This window comes from Schistocerca americana, chromosome X, assembly GCF_021461395.2.
Source record: "Schistocerca americana isolate TAMUIC-IGC-003095 chromosome X, iqSchAmer2.1, whole genome shotgun sequence".
NCBI classification, from domain to species: domain Eukaryota; kingdom Metazoa; phylum Arthropoda; class Insecta; order Orthoptera; family Acrididae; genus Schistocerca; species Schistocerca americana.
The window spans coordinates 173,856,334-173,880,468 of NC_060130.1; the positions used below are offsets into that span (position 1 = coordinate 173,856,334).

Here is a 24,135-nt window from a genome sequence, read left to right on the forward strand (position 1 = left end):
GCCTCTTTCACAAAGCAGTCTGATGTGAGGTCACTCATTTAAGGTCTGAACCAATGTTTGAGGTAAATAAATTATTTTAAAAAATGCTAGGGAATATTATGCTTCAGAACAGTATCATATGTCTCAAGACTGGAAAAAACAATCTGAAACATCCTGGCTATGTAGGACAACCAACAACATAGCCACCTCCTGAAGCCAACTAATGCTTACATGATACAGTGTTTCTAGTGACTGCAACACTGACAGTTATTAAAGTGCGTACAGTCCTCCTCTACCGTAGGGGATCAAAATGCACTGTTCCTGCATCACGGAATTTTCCTGTCCATCAGATTTCATCATAAACCGTGGGCTTTCCTGATATTTTGTAATATGCTACACTGAATCTCATCACGTGACAGCACAGTAACCTGAGGATAAACAACCTAGAACTCATGAACAGAAAGAGCAGTTTTTCCACTTCACACTTATTTAAAACATTCTGCCCTACTGACAAATGACTCCCGGTGTTTGGAGAAATACCAAGTTTAATGTACTTGTCACAGCTCACTGGTTAACTTGTTGGGTTCAGTGAGCTCAGTACCAATATCATCAATACCTGTGCAAAATTCCTGTTGGATAAGTAAGCCTAAAATTTGTAATATATTTGCTTTCAGTACACTAAAACAACAATAGTTGTCATTCCATGTCAACTTACGTAGGCATCCCTTGTCGACCAGCACATACTTCAATGACATTTTATACGAACATTCACACATGTCCCCGATGAACCCTGGTGAAGTTTTAACATTTGTCGAAACAATATTGTTTGACTCCGTGAGAATGTGAGCAGAGTGAGCATGAATTTCTAGTGACTTTGAGCTATTCTATCTCAGGCAATATTTTGTTGAAATGAATAAATTTAGACATCTTGCACAGCTTTATACAATCTCTTAAGAATAATAATGAAAAGAATTTTATGAGCCATATTCAGCCAGAAAATTTTAGACAAAACTCCCCCCCCCCCCCCCCCCCCCCAACCCTCAAAAAAAAGAGAGAGAGAGAGAGAGAGAGAGAGAGAGAGAGAGAGAGAGAGAGAGAGAGAAGAAAATCAGCACCCAAAAAATTCCCAATCTCAGGGACTGAAGGTACGACAAATGTGAAACTTGGCATGTAGTAACGTAACAACACAAGGTTATCAGATACAAAGTTTCATTTACGCACCACTTTGCAATGCTGAACAAATTAAGTGAAAAGTCAAACATTTTCTAAAAAGATACAAAAGGCAGTTTTTTCAAGCTGATTCTGCAAGAATATAAGTTCTATAAACGTTTACAAACTGGTCTCAATTGAAAGAGCATGGTTTTAATCACCAAAAAAAAGAGTATTTGATTATCCAACACAGGCTAACAATGTTGATAATTTGAATTAAACTTGAATATGAGAATCGCAGCACAAAAGAATGTAAACTTCAGCTTCTCATACCTCAGAGTAAATGTGTGCTGAAAATGAAACTTAATGAGCAATAGCTCGGGAGCACAAGGATGTGGAATACAAAATTTCATTCTCTTACTACTTTCCAATAATCTGCAAATTCAGCAAAGTGTGATATTTTTGGTAAAAGATGAAAGTAGGGCATATGCGACACTTCTTTTACAATACCATTATCTATTAAACCTTCAAAAATCAGTCTCATTAAAAAAAAGTGTTTTAAACCCCCTCCAAAACAGTGGATTTAATTTTCAACTAGGACTAACAATGCTACATAAATTGAGGCAACATAGCAGGAAAAATCATGCTCTGAATAAAGTTTAAGCTTTGGCTTCTTATACCTCATTGATTAAAGGCATGATAAACATGAAAGTTTGGACAACAACAACTTAGCAACACAAGAGTCTTCCTGGCAGACTAAAACGGTGTGGCAGACCGAGACTTGAACCCAGGAACTTTGTATTTTGTGGGCAAGTGCTCTACCAACTGAGCTACTCTAGCTCTAGTCACGACTCTACCTCACAAGTTTATTTCCACCAGTACTTCATCCTCTAACTTCCAAACTTCACAGAAGTTCTCCTGTGAAAATGGCAGGACTTGCACTCCTGGAAGAAAGCCATGTCTCTGCAATATGCTTTCTTCCAGGAGAGCAAGTCCTGCAAGTTTCCCACAAGATGATCTGTGAAGTTTGGAAGGTAGGAGATGAGGTACCGGCAGAAGTAAAGCTGTGAAGATGGGTCGTGAGTCGTGCTTGGGCAGCTCAGTTAGTACAGCACTTTGCCTGAAAAAGACAAAGGTCTCAATTTTGAGTCTCAGTCTGGCACACAGTTTTAATCTGCCAGGAAATTTCATATCAGTACACACACTGCTGCAGAGTGAAAGTATAGTCATTCTTAGCAACATAAGGTTTTCCAATATAAAATATCATTCAGGTCTTCAATGTCAGTTAAAACTTGCTTTCTGTAAAAATAAAAAAAGCAGATCGCATTCAATATTTGATTTTAGAAAATCTGTTTTCCATAATTCACTTCAAACTAATCACAGCTGGAATGACAATGTTTTCAAGAACTCACAAAATCAGATTAATTTCTCCAATATGCACCGAGAGCACCTGAAACTGCCTGACAAATACGAGGGAACGTATCACGGCAATGGGCTACATAGCAGCAACCTGTTGTCCACGTTTAGTTGTATGTGGTTTTCATTTTTAAACTGACAATTAATATCTCACTATATTACATTGATCCATGTTAATACTGAGGCTACTGATTCAAGAACATGAACTGGCAACTCCATTGCCATAGGGATCATGTCTGATAGCTTTGAAATAAGAGCTATGGGTGGGTTTCTTCATGCAAGTTCCCAAGCCTGTAATTTGGTTTCTTAATTTTGGTTAAAAACCCTTGTGGTGACACCTGTCTGCATTCAAAACCATTTGCTAAGTACCTTATCTTTGATTCTCAAATCTTAAGAGAACCTTGTATAGGCGGCAAGCAAAAAGTAACAACTTCGATTTTGAGCTTCTCAACACTGCAACAATACTGACTGATAAAATTTATGCATTGTCAAGGACCAGCTCATTCCTTTTATTGTCTCAAAAAACAGGATGCTTGTTAGGTACCAGAACAATTCCTAGAAAATGAAGTGCAGAAAGGGGGCTTGAAAATTTTGAGTAATGTAAATGGCACTTTTGTGTCTAAACTTTCCTGTTTATCACACCTTTACTCAATGAAACATGACAATCCAAAGCTGAAACTTGATCACAATGTGAGTTTTCTAACTAGTTTGCTCACTTGATGTAGAATTGTTAGATCATGTAGGAAATTAAAGTCACTGTTCCCAGGGGGCTTAAAACATGATTGTTTCCAATGAGACTTATTCTGAAGCCTTAATAGAAAATGGTACTTGTAATGGAAGTGTCAAATATATCCTATTTTCACCTTTTCACAAAAATAGTCATCTTTTCAATGAATTTGTGAATTATTGGAAAATCATGCATCAAATTTTATATTCCACAGCCTTGTGCACATTGAGTTTAATGTTCAGTGTGTGTCTATTCTACAAAACATAAGAATCTGTCGTTTACACTTTTGTGCCGCTATTTTCATGCCCAATTTTGATTAAAATTATCTAGCACTCTTAGCCCATGTTGGGCAATCAAATACATTCTTTTTTTGTATAGTTAAAACCACAGTCTTTCTATTGAGACCAGTTTGTAAAGTTTTAAAGAAGACAGCTTTTTTGCAAAATCAGGTCAGAAATACCACATTTTTTTGTTCTTTTTACAAAATCTGAACTTTCCACTTAATTGATCAAGTATTGGAAAGTGGTACATAAATGAAATTTTATATCTGAGACCCTTCAGTTGTTAGGTTATACATGCCAAGTTTCACATTTGTCATACCTGTAGTTCCAGAGATACAAGGAGCCCAACTTGGAAATTTTTTTGGGTGCCGATTTTTTTCAGGCAATTCTGTCTAAATATTCTACATCTCCATCGATACTCTGCAAGCCACCATACAGTGCATAGCAGAGGGTACCCTGTACCAGTACTTGTCATTTCATTCCCTTTCCTGCCCCACTTGCAAATAGAGCGAGGGAAAAACGACGGTCTGTATGCCTCCATGTGAGCCGTAATTTCTCATATCTTATCTTCGTGTTCCTTACTCAAAATGTATGTTGGTGGCAATAGAATTGTATGGCAGTCAGCTTCAAATAACAGTTCTCTAAATTTTCTCAACAGTGTTCCTCGAAAAGAACGTCGCCTTTCCTCCAGGAATTCACATTTGATTTCCCGAAGCATCTCCATAACACTTACATGTTGTTCGAACCTACTGATAACAAATCTAGCAGGCTCCCTCTGAATTGCTTCGATGTCTTCCTTCAATCCCACAAGGTACGGATTCCAAAAACTCTAGCAGTACTCAAGAATAGGTCACACCAGTGTCCTATATGCTGTTTCCATTACAAGCGAACAACTCTTTCCTAAAATTCTCCCAAAATTCTCCTAAAATTCTCCGACCATTTGCCTTCCCTACCACAGTTCTCACACCCTCATTCCACCTCATATCACACCTATATATTTAAATGACTTGACTGTGTCAAGCAGGACACTAGTAGTACTGTATCTGTGCATTACAGGTTTGATCCTCCTACTCATCCACATCAACTTCCATTTTTCCACATTAGGGCTAGCTGCCATTCATCTCACCAACTGGAAATTTTGTCCAAGTCGTCTCGTATCTTCCTACAGTCACTCAACTTTGATACCTTGTCGTACAACACAGCATCAACCGCAAACTAAAGTAGATTCTGTCCACCCTATCCGCCAAATCATTTATGTATACAGAGAACAACAGCAGTCCTATCACATTTCCCTGGGGCACTCCTGACAATACCCTTGTTTCTGATGAACACTCACTGTTGAGGACAACATACTGGGTTCGATTACTTAAGAAGTCTTTGAGCCACTCATGTATCTGTGAACTTATTCCATATGCTAATACCTTCACTAACAGCCTGCAATGGCGTACCGTGTCAAATGCTTTCCAGAAATCTAGAAGTATGGAATCTACCTGTTGCCCTTCACCCCTTAGTTCGCAGTATATCATGTGAGAAAAGGGCAAGCTGAGTTTTGCACGAGCGATGCTTTCTAAAATCATGCTGATTCATGGACACAAGCTTCTCAGTCTCAAGACATTTTATTATATTCAAATTAAGAATATGTTCAAGGATTCTGCAGCAAACAGAAGTTAGACATATTGGTCTGTAACTTCGTGGGGTCTGTTCTTTTACTCTTCTTATATACCAGAGTCACCTGCGCCTTTTTCCAGTTGCCTGGGACTTTGTACCAGGCTAGAGATTCATGATAAATGCAAGCTACGTAAGGCGCTAATGCCATACAGTACTATTTGTAAAATCAAACTGGGGTTCCATCTGGACCTGGTGATTTATTTGCTTTCAAATCTTTCAGTTCTTTCTCTACACCAGGTAAGCTTATTATGTCATCCATACGGCACTCTGTTCAATGGTCAAAAGATAGTATGTTTGTACAATTCTCCTGTCCAAACGATTTCTTGAACGTGAAATTTAAAACTATTGACTTTAATTTTTCTATCTTCAACCCAAAGAGATTCTGGCCATACGTAAAGTACACCAATGGCAAAAAACAGTCAATAATGCCACTGCGCGATAGCGATGGAAATGTTACCAATGATGGTGCCACTAAAGCGAAGTCACTAAATACAGTTTTCCGTAATTCTTTCACAAAAGAAGATGAAGTAAATATTCCAGAGTTCAAAACCAGAACAGCTGTTAGCACAAGTAACATAAAAGTAGATATCTTAGGTGTTGCGAAACAACTCAAATCACTTAAGAAAGGCAAGTCTTCCGATCCAGATGGTATACCAATCAGGTTCCTTTCAGAGTATGCAGACACAATAGCGCCTTTCTTAGCAATCATATACAACCGCTCACTTGAGGAAAGGTCTGTTCCCAAAGACTGGAAAGTAGCACAGGTCACACCAATATTCAAGAAAGGAAATACGAGTAACCCATTGAATTACTGGCCCATATCACTGACCTCAATTTGCAGTAGGATTTTGGAGCATATACTGTACTCTAACATTATGAATCACCTTGAAGAAAATGACTTATATATACATAACCAATGCGGATTCAGAAAATATCGATCTTGTGCAACACAGCTAGCTCTTTATTCCCATGAAGTAATGAGTGCTGTCAAAAAGGGATCTCAGATCAATTCCATATTCCTAGATTTCCAGAAGGCTTTTGATACCGTTCCTCACAAGCGACTATTAATCAAATTGCGTGCATATGGAGTATCGTCTCAGTTATGTGACTGGATTCGTGATTTCCTCTCAGAGAGGTCACAGTTCGTAGTGATGGACGGTAAATCATTGAGTAGAACAAAAGTGATATCTGGCATTCTGGAAGGTAGTGTCATAGGCCCTCTGCTGTTCCTGATTTATATAAATGATCTAGGTGATAATCTGAGCAGCCCCCTTAGATTGTTAGCAGATGACACTGTAATTTACCGTCTAGTAAAATCATCAGCGATTAATTCCAATTACAAAATGATCTAGAGAGAATTTCTGTAAGGTGTGAAAAGTGGCAATTAGCACTAAAGAAAGAAAAGGTCAATTCGACTAAATACCTAGGAATTACAATTATGAGCAACTTAAATTGGAAAGACCACATAGATAATATTGTGAGGAAGGTGCGCTTTGTTGGCAGAACACTAAGAAGATGCGACAAACCCACTAAAGAGACAGCCTACATTACACTTGTCCATCCTCTGATGGAATATTGCTGTGCAGTATGGGATCCTTACCAGGTAGGATTGACAGAGGACATCGAAAAAGTGCAAAGAAGGGCAGCTCATTTCGTGTTATCGCGCAATATGATACACGAGCCGGGGTGGCAGTGACTGAAACAAAGGCAGTTTTCTTTGCGGCAAGGTGTATTTACAAAATTTCAATCACCAACTTTCTCTTACGAATGCGAAAATATTCTGTTGACACCCACCTACGTAGGGAGAAATGATCATCATAATAAAATATGAGAAATCAGAGCTTGAATGGAAAGATTTAGGTGTTCCTTTTTCCCATGCACCATTAGAGAATGGAATGGTAAAGAAGTAGTATGGTAAAGAAGTAGTATGAAAATGGTTCATTGAACCCTCTGCCAGGCACTTAAGTGTGAATTGCAGAGTAACGATGTAGATGTAGAACTGCCACACCATACTGGTGAAAAAGGGACTGAATGGAAGCCTTACATACACTTAGTGAATTTACGTGAGACCAGAATTTTCTTGGGTTCTCTGCCAGATCTTTTGTTAAGATGTCACAGTGGTAGTTTTGTATCCTTCATGCATAAATCTTTTCACATGTGCACAAATCTCTACTAACCTTCTCTTGTCGTCATCTGTGTGTTCCCTTTTGAACCGAGATGCAACAGCCTTTGCTTCCTGAGCATGTGCTGAATTTCGTTATTAAACCATGGTGGGTCTTTCCCATCTTTATCCACTTACTAGGCACATAACTCTCCAGGCCATGATTTACAATCTGCTTAAACTTTGCCCGTAATTCCTCTACATCCATCTTACTGGAACTAAGCGATGCCATTTCACTGTCTATGTGAGATGCTAATAACTGCTTACCTGCTCTGTCTACCAGAAACACTCTCCTAGTATTTTTGACTGATTTATTAACTTTCATAATCATAGTTGTGGTAATGACATGATGATCGCTAACCCCTGTTTTTATACTGAAATTATTGATAAGATCTGGCCTATTTGTATCCACAGGGTCTATGATATTTCCATTATGTGTGATCTGCCGAGCTAGCTGCTCAAGACTATTTTCAGGAAACATGTTCAAAAGTGTTCTGCATGGCTGCCTGTCTGTAACTCCCCTCCCCCCCCCCCCCCCCCCCCCTGTCCTTCCCGCAGTGAATCCACAGACATCCCAGTCTATATTGGACAGGTTAAAGTCACCTCCAACTAGTAATGCATGATCTGGGGATGTATGCACTATTGACCATAGACTTTCTTTGAATGACTCTAGAACTTTCACGGCAGAATCAGGTGGCCAGTACAAACATCCAACAATTAACCTGGTTTCACCAACACCTGTGATAAGCAACCAGGTGACTTCACTGTCACACTCAGCTTTGAACTCAACAGAGACAATATTTTTGTCTACAATGAACACACCCCCTCCTATGGCCTCTTATCTGTCTTTCTGATATACATTCCATGACTCACTAAATATCTCAAAGCTTTCCACTTTCAGCCAGCTCTCTGGCCCCAAGAATAATTTGAGCGTGAGAACTTTCGTGGAGGGCAGTAAATTCGAGAACTTTATTACAAATATTTGGGCAGTTTACTGATGAAATTACGACAGTCAAAGTGTCTTTATTCTGAACACTGTTGGACTTCTCTTGCTGCATATCAACTATAAAGTGTTCATTAGATCACCTCAAACAACTGAATAGCCTAAACAACCTTCATGTTAATTCCACAAGTACTCTGCTACCCAAGTGGCTGCTTCCTTTGTGTATTCTGGCTGGAAATGGATCATAAAATCCTTTTCATCATTATTCTTAACCCCTTGACCTGCAACCACATGAGAGACTCGTGGTCTGGTACTTGGGCTAAAAGTGATTATCACGAGCCTGACCCATGGTATGCTGGTTGGGCGAAATGCAAACTTCATGGGAAGGGACCGCAGTACATCAGTCAGGTGACAATGTAAACTGCACAGGCCTGGCCTGTTGTACATTGGACAGGTCAAGTTTGCATGAAAAATAAGAAACATGGTGAAACGGAGTTGGACTCCATGACATGCAAAGTTCCATTACATGTATCCGTATGTTTTGAACAATATCACACCATTGAAGGTTATTGATTTATGTTGTTGCTTTTTGTAAGTGTTGATTATGTGTATTTTGAGTGTTTTCAGAAAATGAATTTTGAGTGTGTTCAGAAAATGAATTTTGAGTGCGTTCAGAAATTGGAGATAAATGGTACTGATTTATATTATATTGTATTGACTGATAACGAATCTTTTGTGGTATTTCTAACATAATTATTATATAAGCTTGTGATGATTTATCAGATATTGCACAAAATTTTACCAGCTAGATCTTACAGGTGTACTTACAGTCCGTAAGGAAGTGTGCGTCTGGTATAACGTCAGATCGATTTGTTGAACCATGGAATGGCTCGAAGGCTGGAAATCGTGTTTACATTTTGTGCCTGGGCCACTGGAACTTTAATCATAGGTTAAGAAAGCATAAATTTGTATGAGGTCAACAAATTCAGTTTCTTACCACACAATATTGCCTGGGATATAACAGCTCAAAGTTGCCAGAAATTCGTGCATGTTCTGTGCAAAGTCACACTTGGACCAAAAAGTTACTAATCTTAGCCAGTATTGCTTCAACTAACATTTAACTTTACCAATATTCATCGAGGGCATGTGTGAAAGCTCACAATTTTTCGCCAAAATCAGCGATGGTCTAGCAGGAACACATTATGAAATAGGTCGATTAGACATAGAATTTTTCAGAAACACTAATAAAAAAAAAAGGCTGGAGTTATTCATATAAATTAGAACACACACACACACACACACACACACACACACACACACACAGAGTCTAAAATTGCAAAATATTCCATAAAGATGTAAGGTAACAATTAGATATACTGAATGTATGGTCCTAGTTGATGGTGCAACACTTAAGGTGAATCAGCCACTCTGTGAAACATTAGTCACTGTGAGAATTCCTGTCAACATTCGAATCTCTGAAATACGTAACTCAACCCCCTTGCATTGAACAATGTGTGTTGTCAGCTCTATAATAATGATTCAGTTTTTGATATATTATAAAAATTTGACTTACAAACATGGAAATGTAACACTTACTCTATTCTGTTAAATACAGAACATTCTGCGGCATTACAAAGGCAAGCACGGAGACCTGCTCCACACCTATATTCAATCCTTTACAACTGCTTCACATTAATAACAAATGGTCTTGTGGTCACTGGAAACAACGCACGTAAGTACTCAAAAGGAGTACACAACACAGGCACAATTTAGCTGTACAGCTGCACAGGATGTGTGTGTGTGTGTTCTCCTAAATTACTTACACTTTGCCAGAACTTGCCTTAACTTTGAAATTGCAGATTTTAAACAGAGAGGGGGCAGTGTTAATGCTTTGCAGCTAGTCCGGGCTCTGCATGCACCTACAAAACACGCAACACAGCAAGCACTTTGTCCTTGCCAAAGAAGTATTATTGGCTGACCCCTGCTACCATACACACTGGAACATAAATCATAAAGTTATTTTAATGTTAGAATATCCTACCCAATCCGAAGGCTTAACACTGCAGCCTTAACACAGATCGAGTCAAATGAGACTTCAATAAAATTATAGTGGACATCATCTGTCTACTACACTACTGGCCATTAAAATTGCTACACCACGAAGATGACATGCTACAGACGCAAAATTTTTTTTCAGAGCATTCACACAAGGTTGGCGCCAGTGGCGACACCTACAATGTGCTGACGTGACGAAAGTTTCCAACCGATTTCACACAGACAAACAGCAGTTGACCAGCGTTGCCTGGTGAAACGTTGTTATGATGCCTCGTGTAAGGAGGAGAAATACGTACCATCACGCTTCCGACTTTGATAAAGGTCGGATTGTAGCCTATCGCGTTTTCGGTTTATCGTATCGCGACACTGCTGCTCGCGTTGGTCGAGATCCAATGACTGTTAACAGAATATGGAATCGGTGGGTTCAGGAGGGTAATACGGAATGCCGTGCTGGATCCCAACGGCCTCGTATCACTAGCAGTCGAGATGACAGGCATCTTATCTGCATGGCTGTAACGGATCGTGCAGCCACGTCTCGATCCCTGAGTCAACAGATGGGGACGTTTGCAAGTCAACAACCATCTGCACGAACAGTTTGACAATGTTTGCAGCAGCATGGACTATAAGCTCGGAGACCATGGCTGCACTTACCCTTGATGCTGTTCACAGACAGGAGCACCTGCGATGGTGTACTCAACAACAAACCTGGGTGCACGAATGGCAAAACGTCATTTTTTCGGATGAATCCAGCTTCTGTTTACAGCATCATGATGGTCACATCCGTGTTTGGTGACACTGTAGTGAACGCACATTGGAAGCGTGTAGTGGACGTTTCATTTCAGATGTGTTACAACCCGTGGCTCTACCCTTCATTCGATCCCTGCGAAACCCTACATTTCAGCAGGATAATGCACGACGGCATGTTGCAGGTCCTGTACGGGCCTATCTGGATACAGAAAATGTAAATACACATACTGTTTTTCCATATGCAATTATACTGTGTGTGTGTGTGTGTGCGTGTGTGTGTGTGTGTGGGGGGGGGGGGGGGGGGGGGGGCGCGTGCTCGCTCGCGCCTTTTGTACCTGAGAGCAAGAACCAGACACACACTGTTAGAATCACCTGAAAAAACAGGTTTCATACACTCCATGGTAGAGCCATTACTTTTCTGAATGCCTCATAAACAATAAAGATGACAACACAAAAAAAAGACTCCTGCAACCAACTAGAACACTCATACAATCCATTATGTACACATAATGCAAAAATAATTTCAGGAGACTTAAATACTGAAGTGAGAAAGAAGAAATCTATAAAGTGACCCTCAGTAATTTCAAGTTATGGTAAATGTAGAAAGTTCAGAAAATTGGATACAACATATTATAAACTTTCTAATGACAAATGATCTAAGATTAAGCAGCATAAACCCACTCATGTGGGGACATGGATATCACCCTCTGATGAAATGAGGCACAGCCTTCTAGTAAATAGAATCTATAGATAATGTGCAAGCAACTTAATGATGGACATAATTTAAGTTGCAGTAAGCTTACCACTTCCAACAGGGCCATGCCTAATAGAGTACTGTAGTGTTCAAAACAATCTTCGGATTGACGACTGCTATACTTTCTAGGCTGCTGAATGCACACACTGTGATGCGCGAATGACAGTGGGTGCTGAAAGGACTCAGCAGAGCAAGGAGCTATTCTATTCTGTTTTTGCAGCCATCAGGCAACATGTATTGTACCATAACAGTAAATGAGTCTAGACTCAGTGAGACTTGCTTACCACAACAGTTATAATCATGTACTTGAAAATACTGACCAATTTCATTTTTTAAAATTACGGTACATCATAAAAGAAAGGATTGACCATGTAGCTATCCAAAGATGATTTAAAAACTGTATGAGAGATATAAGAACTTATAAAGGCAAACTGTGACAAAGACTTTCTGGTAATCATATTGCAAATGAAAATACATTAAAAAAGAAATAATTAGTGTGCTGAAACTATCACACACCACTTGAAAAACCTAACAGAAGAAGTAAATCCCAAAAAGATAAATGGAATATCAGCTCTAATACACCAGTTCGTAATTCATACCATGGTAGACATCTGAGAAAGGTACCCATGAAGCGATTTCTGTAGTAATGGGAAAAAGTCTTAACAAAGTTTGCTTTAACTGTAAAGAGGCATAAAAAAGTGTTAATAAGTAAACCCAGAATGGAAGTAATAAACAGCAAAACAGGCTGTATGTTAAGTAGGCAAAGACAGAATACCTGAAGGTACATAAGAAAACTCTAATTGATCCACAGTAGACAGATTAATTTTCAAAAAAAGCTGGCTGCTTCAAATACTCAGGAAGAGATTCAGCAAGAACAACAGAAGATATGTAGAAACATATGCACATATATATTTGCTGCCAACAGAGCATTTTACTGTTATACCAAAATCCTGGAAAAAATGAGAGAATAATCATAACTTACTAATATCGATCTACTATGCCTGTGTAATTATGAACTGGATGTAAAGCTTTAATGTTTAGGACGAAAGATAAAATATAGTTATCAGAAGGAAAGGTTGAGCTGTTCTGTAAGAATTTTGGAGAAGATGCTACTTTTTCTCTAGAAAAATAAATGGAATGCCTGGTACAGGAATACTCAGAAGTTAATGGCAGGATAATATCTGGAATTATGTAATAATGAAGATTTTCAATACTGAATAGACAAACACATCAGATAGAATAAAACAGATGTGGCTTGTGGAGCAGGAGTATGGCCAATAATGCCGTTGACATTAAATGAAAAAGAAAGTAGTAACTACAGGGTGTTCACACATCAACTTGGGCAAAGCCTCACACATCTAAGTCTCACACAACTTAGGTGTGGGAGGTGACACAGTAATCATACACCCATTCCACATGTAGCTGATCTTATTTTATTCATACAGGTTCCTACCATCCTAACAACCTGGACAGTTAAGCCAAGATCCTTCCTGCATATGTGTTATACAAAACAATTCACCACTATGTCATACAGTGATCACTGACACAATCTCAGAATTTATACATGATTCAAGAGGACTGGGTGTGTTCACCAGCCACAAACTACAAAACACCAGGTTCACTAAAAACATACCTAATCACTACTGGCAAAGTTCCCTGCAAGACTCAGATTTGATATATAGCTTATTATACAACGCTATAGACCCACACAGCGTAAACCCTCCTCCCCCCCCCCCCCCCATCCTTTTCCATCCCCTCAAGGTATGTCATGAGATAATGCAAGTACTGTATGGTGTCTCATCTGTTCCTCTTCAGTTTTCCTTTCATTTTGAAGACAAGGCAATCTCATAACTTATGTTGAATATTTTCAGAAAATGTCTTTTTTAACCTGTACATGTTTACACTAACAGCTATGCTGTCATTTGTTAGGTTTAATAAATGGACTTTTCACTCTCAGATATTTTAAGTTGTCATGTGTGATACAGGGCAGTAGTTGCTCCATTTTTTTTACACCCATTTGTGTTTCCTTCCACTCCTACTTGTTTTTCTTGATTACATTACTAAATTTCATTCTCTCCTAAATTCCTTTGCCAGTGATATGTCACAAACGATGATCCCTAAAAATAGACTGGTTCATACGTAGTGTCTACGAATGAATAGGTTATATAATTCCAGTGATGCAAAAAGCTATGACACAATACTGTTAAAATTGTAGCAGTGAAGGTACAAGAAAGCAGTAGTACACATAAATTATTGAGAAAATGACTTCATCTTTACCCATATTCCCACATGTAATCTTTCTGTGGAAGGTAAAAATACATTCAGAGGTTCCTTTCATATGTAAGAAATGCTAGTTTATCAGCTAGTTTTCTGGATCTTAACAGTACACCTTAGTGCAGGAGTCATGCTTCAGCAAGGTTAGACATTTCCTTCACTTTCTTCAACAAAGGAAATCAAAATCAGGAGAAATAAGCCTCTCAATCAGGCTAAAAGTGTGAATATACTCAGAGAACATACAGTAAAGAAAACACCACATCTGTTTCTGATGTATAGACAACCCATAATTTTAAATATAATTAAGAAGCAAGAATGTGTAAATAAAGCTATTCCCTGAAATGAACAACTGAATTATGTCAATAGTTACACAATTCTTTCTACAAGTATGCTTTTACAACACATGTAACATTGCCCGGGAAAGGATTTGGATGGATTTTAGGGGCTGCATTGCAACCCTCTAGAAGAACAATTGCTATGTTCCCAGAAGCAACTGGGGAACCACGCAGGTCACCCAGTTGTCTGGGAATCTATCACAGTGCATACTACATAGAAAGTAGAAAAATGACATCTATTTACAAAGGGTAGGTAGTGTTTCTCCCCTCCCCCCTTTCTGTTCACTAACTTTTACCATTACAATTCAGTTACAATCTGAGTTAAACAAATAATACTCCCTTTCCTGTAATGCAGAGGATGAACTACTTTTTGATCACACCTCATTTTACTGTAGAGTGCTTTATAAATAAGTCAGCATTTTTATTTTCGAAAACTTTAATTTCAGTGTAAACACTGGAAGGGTAAGATGGAAAAATGGAGGGGGGAGGGGGGATGGCCAGAAAGTGAAGAATGAGAGAGGAAGAGGGGGTGGGTCTACACCTACAGTTAGAGGATGGGAGGGTGTACCATGAGTTGGAGAGAGAGGATCGGACTACAAGTGTGTGTGTGTGTGTGTGTGTGTGTGTGTGTGTGTGTGTGTGTGTGTGCGTGCGCGTGTGTGTGTGTGATTCATTACTCAATGTACATCACAAAGATGGCAACATAACAATAAAAGGTGTCCTACAATTCAGTGACAACTGTGTAGTGCAATTTTCATTGAGATTACACTGCTATACCTCCTCCTCCTCCTCCTCCTCCTCAAAGCATTCAATAATGGCACCAGTATTTTCAATATTCATGGTTGTTTATGTAACGAAAAACCTCGAGGTCACCCCCGTGTGCTCGTTGAAGATGTAGAGCACTTTCAACAGATTTGCAAGTGCCCCACAGGGGGGAGGGGGAGGGGGGGGATGGCCAGAAAGTGAAGAATGAGAGAGGAAGAGGGGGTGGGTCTACACCTTCAGTTGGAGGATGGGAGGGTGTACCATGAGTTGGAGAGAGAGGGACAGACCACAAGTGTGTGTGTGTGTGTGTGTGTGTGTGTGTGTGTGTGTGATTCATTACTCAATGTCAGCTCAGTGTCTAGATTTGTAAAAAGACTTTGCCTATGTGCCTTGTGCTTTTCCTTCACACAAATTTGCGTAAGCTGCATCTACCAGGAGGGGGGATGCACACTTAACATTTGTGGAAGATAAATAAAGACTTTAACCCTAAAAGTAATCACAATACCCGAAAACATTCTGTGCATGTATGTAAGACGTACACTCCTGTAAAGTTGCATGATTCTTTGGAAAGTAGCTTTTTAGTTCTATGTGTAAGTTAAAATTCACCCCAAGTTTCATCTTCTTTCCTGTATAAGATACAGTCTTGTGAATTCATATGAATCTTTCTGAAACAGCCTGTACAACAAACCACAAGAAATGAGTTTCTTTGACATTACTCTGCAAAATTACATCAAACAAAGAGAGCATTTTTCTCACCTATAAGAAGTGGCATGGTGCTTTGATTAATGTAACCCCCCTAACTCCATCCAACAATTAGCTTTTGATGGAAAAGACAGATGTAAATACTGCCCCCACTTCATACATCCATCTTAACATGGTTGGATGTACATGACTAAGTCACTTACCTAGAAAAAGGATATAAACAATAACCTGCTGGGTACCTGTTGGCAAACGATCATTTTACTCCATAAATATTTTTCTTTTGCAGTTACAACATGGTTCTTTAGATAAGGCATTGTTTTTTGTAAAGATTAATAAAGACATTTCAAGCCAATATCTCAACCACACACCTCTCCCATTCTCCTGGATCAAGGACGCGAACAATGTTTTAACCATGTCACATATAACACTATTTCAAAGTTATCTTGTTTATACTGAAGCACTGCAACAATTTTCATTGTTGTCTGGTCTCAGTTCCATTTCCATTTTGCAACAATTCATGTTTGTAAAACAGCTGCAAATGCCTATGAGAAATAAGTACAGCCAGTTTGGAATTATAACTAATTATTTTCCCAAACCAAATTGCGATAATTGTATTTGGTGGTGGAGGAGGGAGAGGGGGGAGGAGGAAAGAAGAGGGGACTGACTGTTGCATTATTTAATCAGTCAACTTCTGTTATTCAAGGAACTACTGTGGCACTCATACGGAGAAGTATGGCCCACAAAAACCTGAAATCTCGACTGGCTCTTGAACCACTATAACAAACAGGAAGGAGTGAGTACAATGACAGAGTGCCACATCTCTTCTATTCCTAGCCTACATCCTTGTATGCAGTAACACACTCAATGATGAACACTGAATACCAAACTGATAACCCATTAACAACTTATAAGTAGTAATAACTATTAAGAAAATATCCATAGCAGACATGGAACAACTTATAAGTAGTAATAACTATTAAGAAAATATCCATAGCAGACATGGAACATAAGAAGAATAAACAATGTTCCATTAAATCCCCCACAGATAACATCCTATTGCTGCTAACTATCCTGTAGCACTGACAAAGATGCTGTAGTACATGTCCAATTTCCTAGTAACAATGGATGGATTCTCAAGCTTTCAAGTTATCCATCATAAAGTTTTACTAGAAATATTTAGATTTAACAAAAATAAAAAAGTAAATAAAATAATTAGAAATTATCCTTTATGCATAATTACTGCCAAACCAAATGATATAGAACACAATTCATTAAATTATTTCAATTGTTTTCAAACTTACAGTGCACAGAACTTACCTGTCCTGTCTCCAGCCCCCATATGGTACATGTAGTATCTATGCTTGATGTGCCAATCAGATTGGGATCCACTTCATTCCAGTCAAATGAAGTTAATGGGGCACAGAAGTCTGAATTCTTGTTCTGGAATGAAAATTGTTTTAAAAAATTAGAAATATTTATCAACCATCACACTCACTATTATATTATATATATGTACATACGCGCTTTCATAACACTATAGCTGCAAGTAGGTGAAGTTTCTCATAGAATTTTGTTGTTTGAATGTGTCACAACCAAAAACACTGGGACACTTTAGCGTAAACACCAAACAAAAATTACACGATACCTAATGACAATGAAAAGGTCAATGCTTTGAAGTAATAAGAGCTAGAAACTGAAGGGAAGTGAATTATCACAAGTGATTACATTATGCTTCGTAATTCTCTCTGAGCAAAATATTCTTCTCAGTTAACAAATTCAGAATAAATTAAGCTCAGATTTGGACACAAAGTTTTTTGGACATTGGCTATTTTGTTTGCCCATCCATTTGGAATCAAATTCTTTCTCTTAGATAAAAAACACTGGAGAACTATATCACAACAACTTAATTAAAATATATGTTAAATCTAGAGGATGACAATGGTTACACACTGAAATTTTTAAACAAGTCTGTTTTATTATATGGCTATTAGAATAACATTACAAGCAACAACAGCACAAGCCACTGATTACTTCAACAAAATTAGAAGTACATTTCAACAATGAAGCATTGCAGAGTTTTATTGTTAGCATCATGGAAGAAATAAAAAGGCAAGTGAAGGGAGGTAGTCCCAAAACACCTGGTGAAATATGAGGCCAGTAGAAAAAGAATAGCACTTACAACTATCAACATGGCAGAAACTGGAAAATGAGAATCTAAAAAGCAGCAAATTGTACTGTGGAATTTTTAAGCACTTTTTCATTCATATTTGACTTAACTGATTTGTCAACTTCACAGTTCACATTAGAACTACTGATAAAGCATGTCTACATCTATATCCATATTGTGCAAATCAATGTAAAGTGCATGGCACAAGACACTTCCCATTGTACCACATATTAGGGTTTCTTCTCATTCCATTCGAGTTTGAAAGATGGGAAGAAGGAGCACTTAAATGCCTCTGTGTGCACTGTAATTAGACTAATCTGTCCGTTGATGTGTAGGATGCTGTGGAAGATTTCGAGTAACTCCCAAAATACTGACTCTTGGAACTTTTTTATTTCATGGGGTAGTCTGTGTTCAATCTTCAAGTGTCTACAATTTCAGTGTCTACAATTTCAGGTTTTTCAGCATTTCTATGCCACTATCTTGTTAGTCAAGCAAACCAGAGATAACTTGTGTTGCCCTTCTTTGTATATTCTCAATGTCACCTGTTAATTTTATTTAGTACAGGTCCCAGGCAAACGAGTAATATTATATGAAAGGCACACAAGTATTTTGTAAGCAATCTGCTGGCTACATTTTCTAATATCCTGTGTTTCTAACGGATGCTGTCATCACAGAATGTTACTTTCTGGCATTTTTTGAAGTATATAATTTTACATTTCTGAACATTAAAACAATTTGCACCTTTATCAAATATTTTCAATATCTGCCTGAATATTTGTGGAGGTTTTTTTTCCAGATAGTATTTCATTTAAGACAACTGCATCAGCTGCAAAATGTCTGACGTTACTATTGTCTGTCATAATTAAACTTTCGCTGCTTGAGCCAGTGAAGATAGAAAACTATGAATCATATGGGTACCCAAGCTGCAGGATTTCCGGTTTTAGTTGTGTAAAGTGTCATAACATGCTGTTACAGACTTCTATTGTACATTGGCATAGGGCTGAAACACAAGCATTAGTGTGGATTACAGTTGCAAACAGTCAACATGGATCTGGATACGGTGAGCAGCCCTTTACTTGTAAAGCTGTTTTATCAAAACAACAGCAATAATGCTGCTGCTCTGCGCAAGTAGCAATGCATTACAGGAATACTGAGAGGTCCTCTTCCCGCACTGAAGTTGAAGAACATGATTCGGAAGTTTGAATTAACTGGCAATTTGGGAATTGCTCCCAAGAGGGGCCGATGGCCAATTGCGCCACAAACTGTTGAAGTAGTAACTGTTGCCATGGCTGAGAATGCTGGATGCAAAGTGCAATCTTCAAGAAGTGCTCTGTTACAACAATCAAACATTCCACAGTCCACCACTGGAAAAAAACTGTGAACAATAGTAAAATGGTATCTCTACTGTGGTTCCACGCTGTTGTGGACGCAGATGGTTGTCACCTCAAGCAACATATGCAGCCCACAAAGTAAATATGGTACGCAATCAACAAATTTTAACCTCTCATGGGGAAATTAAAATGTGATTGTTTCAATGGTTTATTCATTATTTTTCTTTTGCGTGTCCTTACAAATATTTCCACAAAGTTCCATTGTCCTACGATCATTCTTCTATTCATGGGGACTCTATCAAGTAGCAAAAGTAATTTTAAAAACCCTGTACAACATGAAGAACAAGGGTCACAATACAGTTCCCTCAGGCATTTAGAAAGTTACTTCCACATCTGTTGCCAGTTCCAAAACAAAGCTAACATGCAGATACTTTCAATCCAATGAATCCTCCAATGCAATCACAAACTTCATGTGATACTAGAAAATCATTTTACTTTTATTAATAAGTATTTTACTGGTACTTAGTCAAATGATTTTTGGATGTCAAGAAATATTACAGTCACATGATTGATTTGAGCCACGAATCGCTGGACATCATGTCAGAGATACACGAGTTTGGTTTTGCAAGACCATCTTTTTCGAAATCCATGCTGATTGACACGGAGGTCACCTTATTCAAGATGACCTTATCACATTTGGGCTCAGAACACATCCTAAGACTCTACAGCAGATGGATGTCTGATACTGAACTGTAGTTTTGTTTCTTATAGGTGTTAACTGTGCTTTCTTTCAATCACTGGGCAGTTTCCTGTTAAAGGGGTCTACAGTATATTATGGTTAAAAGGGGGCCTAGCACAGCTGCAAACTCTGTATAGAATCTGATAAAGATTCCGACAGGCCATGGAACCTTGTTCGATTTTAGTGATTATAACTGTTTCTCAATGCCACCAACCCTGATGTCTACGAGTACATTATTTTTGGTTGTAGTGGTGTGAGAATTAATCTGCAGCAGTACTCCTTGCTCCTTCTCAGCAAAGAAACATTGGAAAACTGAGTTCAGCACTTTTGTTTGTGTAACCTTCACTTTTAGTTTGTGTGTCATCCACGAGTGTCTGAACACTATCAGGGCCAGAACAGGTATGTACTTCTAACCAAAGCCTCATAAGGTATTGTTGTATTTATTATTTACTTAGTTCATACCTTATAAGCCAACCACATATATTTTGTAGAATTAATATAATGTGTAGAGTTCTGGACAATATAGCCACACACTGGGCATATGCAAAGTCAAGTCAGAACATCTGTGTGATGCCACAGCACGTTCATACGAGTATTTTGATAAAAACAGACCTAAAGTCATAAAGTGCCTGTTTGAGCATAAAAAAAAGAAAATGGAGAAAGTATGTTAGCTCCTCCCATTACTGAAGATGTGTATAGTCCTAACTTGCTGCAATGAGTACATGGGAAAAGAATCAATAACTCTGAACTGAGTTACTTGTCTTGATGCATGCAGAATAACGGCCTTTCTATTTTACTAAGATAATGGATATCACGTTTCTGGTATATCCTTGAGTTATAAACAATGAAGAAAATGTGACTTGTCAGGTGATGTTACTACCTACCATGAGAATGCATTGCAGGCCAAAATCTTTACATAATGTCTCATAACTACTTACATGGTGTACAATAACTGAAAGATTAGAATTCAATGTATCGTTGGTTAGGGCATTAGGGTACAAGCCTTATTTAGGAAAAGACAAGGATGGGGAAGGAAATTGGTATTATACACTGCTGGCCACCGTAAATGCAACACCCTGAAGGAAGCATCCGAATCAAGTGAAATTTACACCATGAGTTTGCAGCGATGAGATATGCAACTGATTAGAATTTCAGCGCAGACGCACATCACGCGCGCCTGTGGCGCCACCTCATAGCGCCATTTAAGGCTTGGCGATTTCGACGAGTGTACGTTCGGCACGTGTGTTTACCTTGTGGTTGTTTCACAAGACGATCAGTTATGCCTCGTAGACAACAGCGAACATCTTTTGATCAAGTATCCGAGTTCGACAGAGGAAGGATAGTGGCTTACCGAGATTGTGGATTATCATACAGAGAAATCGCTAGTCGTGTTGGACGAAACCAAACAACTGTAATGCGGATATGTGACCGTTGGATGCAGGAGGGTACGACGGACCGACGTGGTCGATCGCATTCACCTCGGTGCACCACTGCACGTGCTGATAGGCAAATTGTGCGCATGGCACTGACGGATCGCTCAGTGACATCCCGAACCATAGCACAGCACATTGCATCTGTAACGCATCATCCAGTGTCTGCGCGTACCATTTGACGCCGTTTACAGCAGAGTGGTCTGTCCGCAAGACATCCATTGCTTCGTCTACCATTGACGCAGAACCACAGACGTCTCCGTCACCAATGGTGTGATGACAGACGGATGTGGATGGCAGAATGGAATGACGTTGTCTTTACTGACGAGGCACGCTTCTGTCTGCAGCACCACGATGGTCGGATTCGAGTGTGGAGACACTGTGGAGAGAGGATGCTGGACAGCTGCATTATGCACCGCCACACTGGTCTTGCACCGGGTATTATGGTATGGGGCGATATTGGATATTACTCTCGCACGCCTCAAGTACGCATTGCCGGTACTTTAAATAGCCGGCACTACATATCCGAGGTGCTGGAGCCAGTTGTCCTTCCTTACCTTCAGGGCTCAGCCACAGCCATATTTCAACAGGATAATGCGCGACCACACGTGGCACGCATTGTCCAAAGGTTCTTCGTCAATAACCAGACTGAATTGCTTCCCTGGCCGGCTCGCTCTCCGGATCTTTCGCCGATAGAAAACATGTGGTCCATGGTTGCTCAACGAGTGACCCAGATTACATCCCCAGCTGCCACACCAGATGATCTTTGGCAACGTGTGGAAGCTGCTTGGGCTGCTGTACCCCAGGAACACATCCAACGTCTCTTTGACTCAATGCCGAGACGTGTGGCAGCGGTGATCTCCAACAATGGCGGCTACTCTGGCTACTGATTCCGGCAGGAACCACATGTCACAGACGTCTGTAAACGTAATCATTTGATACTTGGTCAACATGTTATCTACAAAATAAATTTTGTTGTGCTATCTCTTGTCTTTCTTGGTGTTGCATTTACGGTGGCCAGCAGGTTATTTAGAAATTAACCATCCTTGTTTTCGCCTTAATTGACTTCAGGAAATCACTACAGACTTAAATCTGTATGTTTTTTTGTTTTACTGTTTTGCTTTCCAGATGTATTTCTAACTGCATAAGTTTTGTATTTTAAAACAGAACATAGGTATGGGATTTGTTATTAGTTTTTGTGAAACACATGTACCGCCTTAGAACGGGCAATGTCCAAACTAAGCTTTGAGAAACACACACATAAAAAAAGTTTTGAATTACCTCGGTACTGCAAGTTCTGGTACCTGTACAGAAAATTGGAGTAGATATCAACATCAACATCATTTCTGCCCTTTGTATTGCTCATGAAAACCAAACATTGCATGTTGTACCACAATACAGCAAGACCTTCAGAGGTGGTGGTCCAGATTGCTGTACACACCAGTGTCTCCAATACCCAGTAGCACATCCTCTTGCATTGCTGCATGCCTGTATTTGTCATGGCATACTACCCACAATTTCATCAAGGCACTGTTGGTCCAGATTATCCCACTCCTCAACGGCGATTCAGCGTAGGTCCCTCAGAGTGGTTGGTGGGTCACATTGTCCATTGTTCAATCTATCCCAGGCATTTTAGACAGGGTTCATGTCTGAAGAACATGATGGTCACTCTAGTCGAGCAATGTCCCGTTATCCTGATGGAAGTAATTCACAAGATGAGCACGATGACGGTGTGAATTGTCATCCATGAAGACAAATGCCTCGCCAATATGCTGCTGATATGGTTGCACTATTGGTCGGAGGATGGCATTCATGTATCGTACAGCCATTACGGTGCCTTCCATGACCACCAGCAGCGTACATCGGCCCCACATAATGCCAACCCAAAACAGCAGGGAACCTCCACCCTGCTGCACTCGCTGTACAGTGCCTCCAAACATGTCTACGACGATTGTCTGGTTGAAGGCATATGCGACACTCATTGGTGAAGAGAATGTGATGGCAATCCTGAGGGGTCCATTCGGCATGTTGTTGGGCCCATCTGTACCACACTGCATGGTGTCGTGGTTGCAAAGATGGACCTCGCCATGGATGTTGGGAGTGAAGTCGCACATCATGCAGCCTATTGCACACAGTTTGAGTTGCAACACGATGTCCTGTGGCTGCACAAAAAGCATTATTCACCATAGTGGCATTGCTGTCAGGGTGCCTTCAAGCCATAATCCATAGGTAGCGGCCATCCACTGCAGCAGCAGCAGCAGGAGCAGCAGCCCTTGGGCGGCCTGAACAAGGCATGTCATTGAGAGTTCCTGCCTCTCTGTATCTCCTACATGTCCGAACATCATCACTCTGGTTCACTCCAAGACGCCTGGACATTTCCCTTATTGAGAGCCCTTACTGGCACAATGTAACACTTCAGACATGATCAAACCATGGTGATGACTGTCTCGGCATGGTTGAACTACAGACAACATGAGCTATGTACCTCCTTCCTGGTGGAATGACTGAACTG

At 39.5% G+C, this 24,135-nt stretch overlaps 1 protein-coding gene across 3 annotated transcripts in view; it reads right to left on the bottom strand.

Annotated features, from left to right (window-relative positions):
- Nucleotides 1-24,135, bottom strand: part of LOC124555158 (DDB1- and CUL4-associated factor 7) — a 150,366-nt gene that overhangs the window by 21,658 nt on the left and 104,573 nt on the right. For all 3 annotated transcript variants that reach the window (XM_047128981.1, XM_047128979.1, XM_047128980.1), the window contains exon 5: nt 17,274-17,396. In XM_047128981.1, coding sequence (XP_046984937.1) covers nt 17,274-17,396 — 123 coding nt within the window. The remainder of the gene's footprint in view (nt 1-17,273; nt 17,397-24,135) is intronic.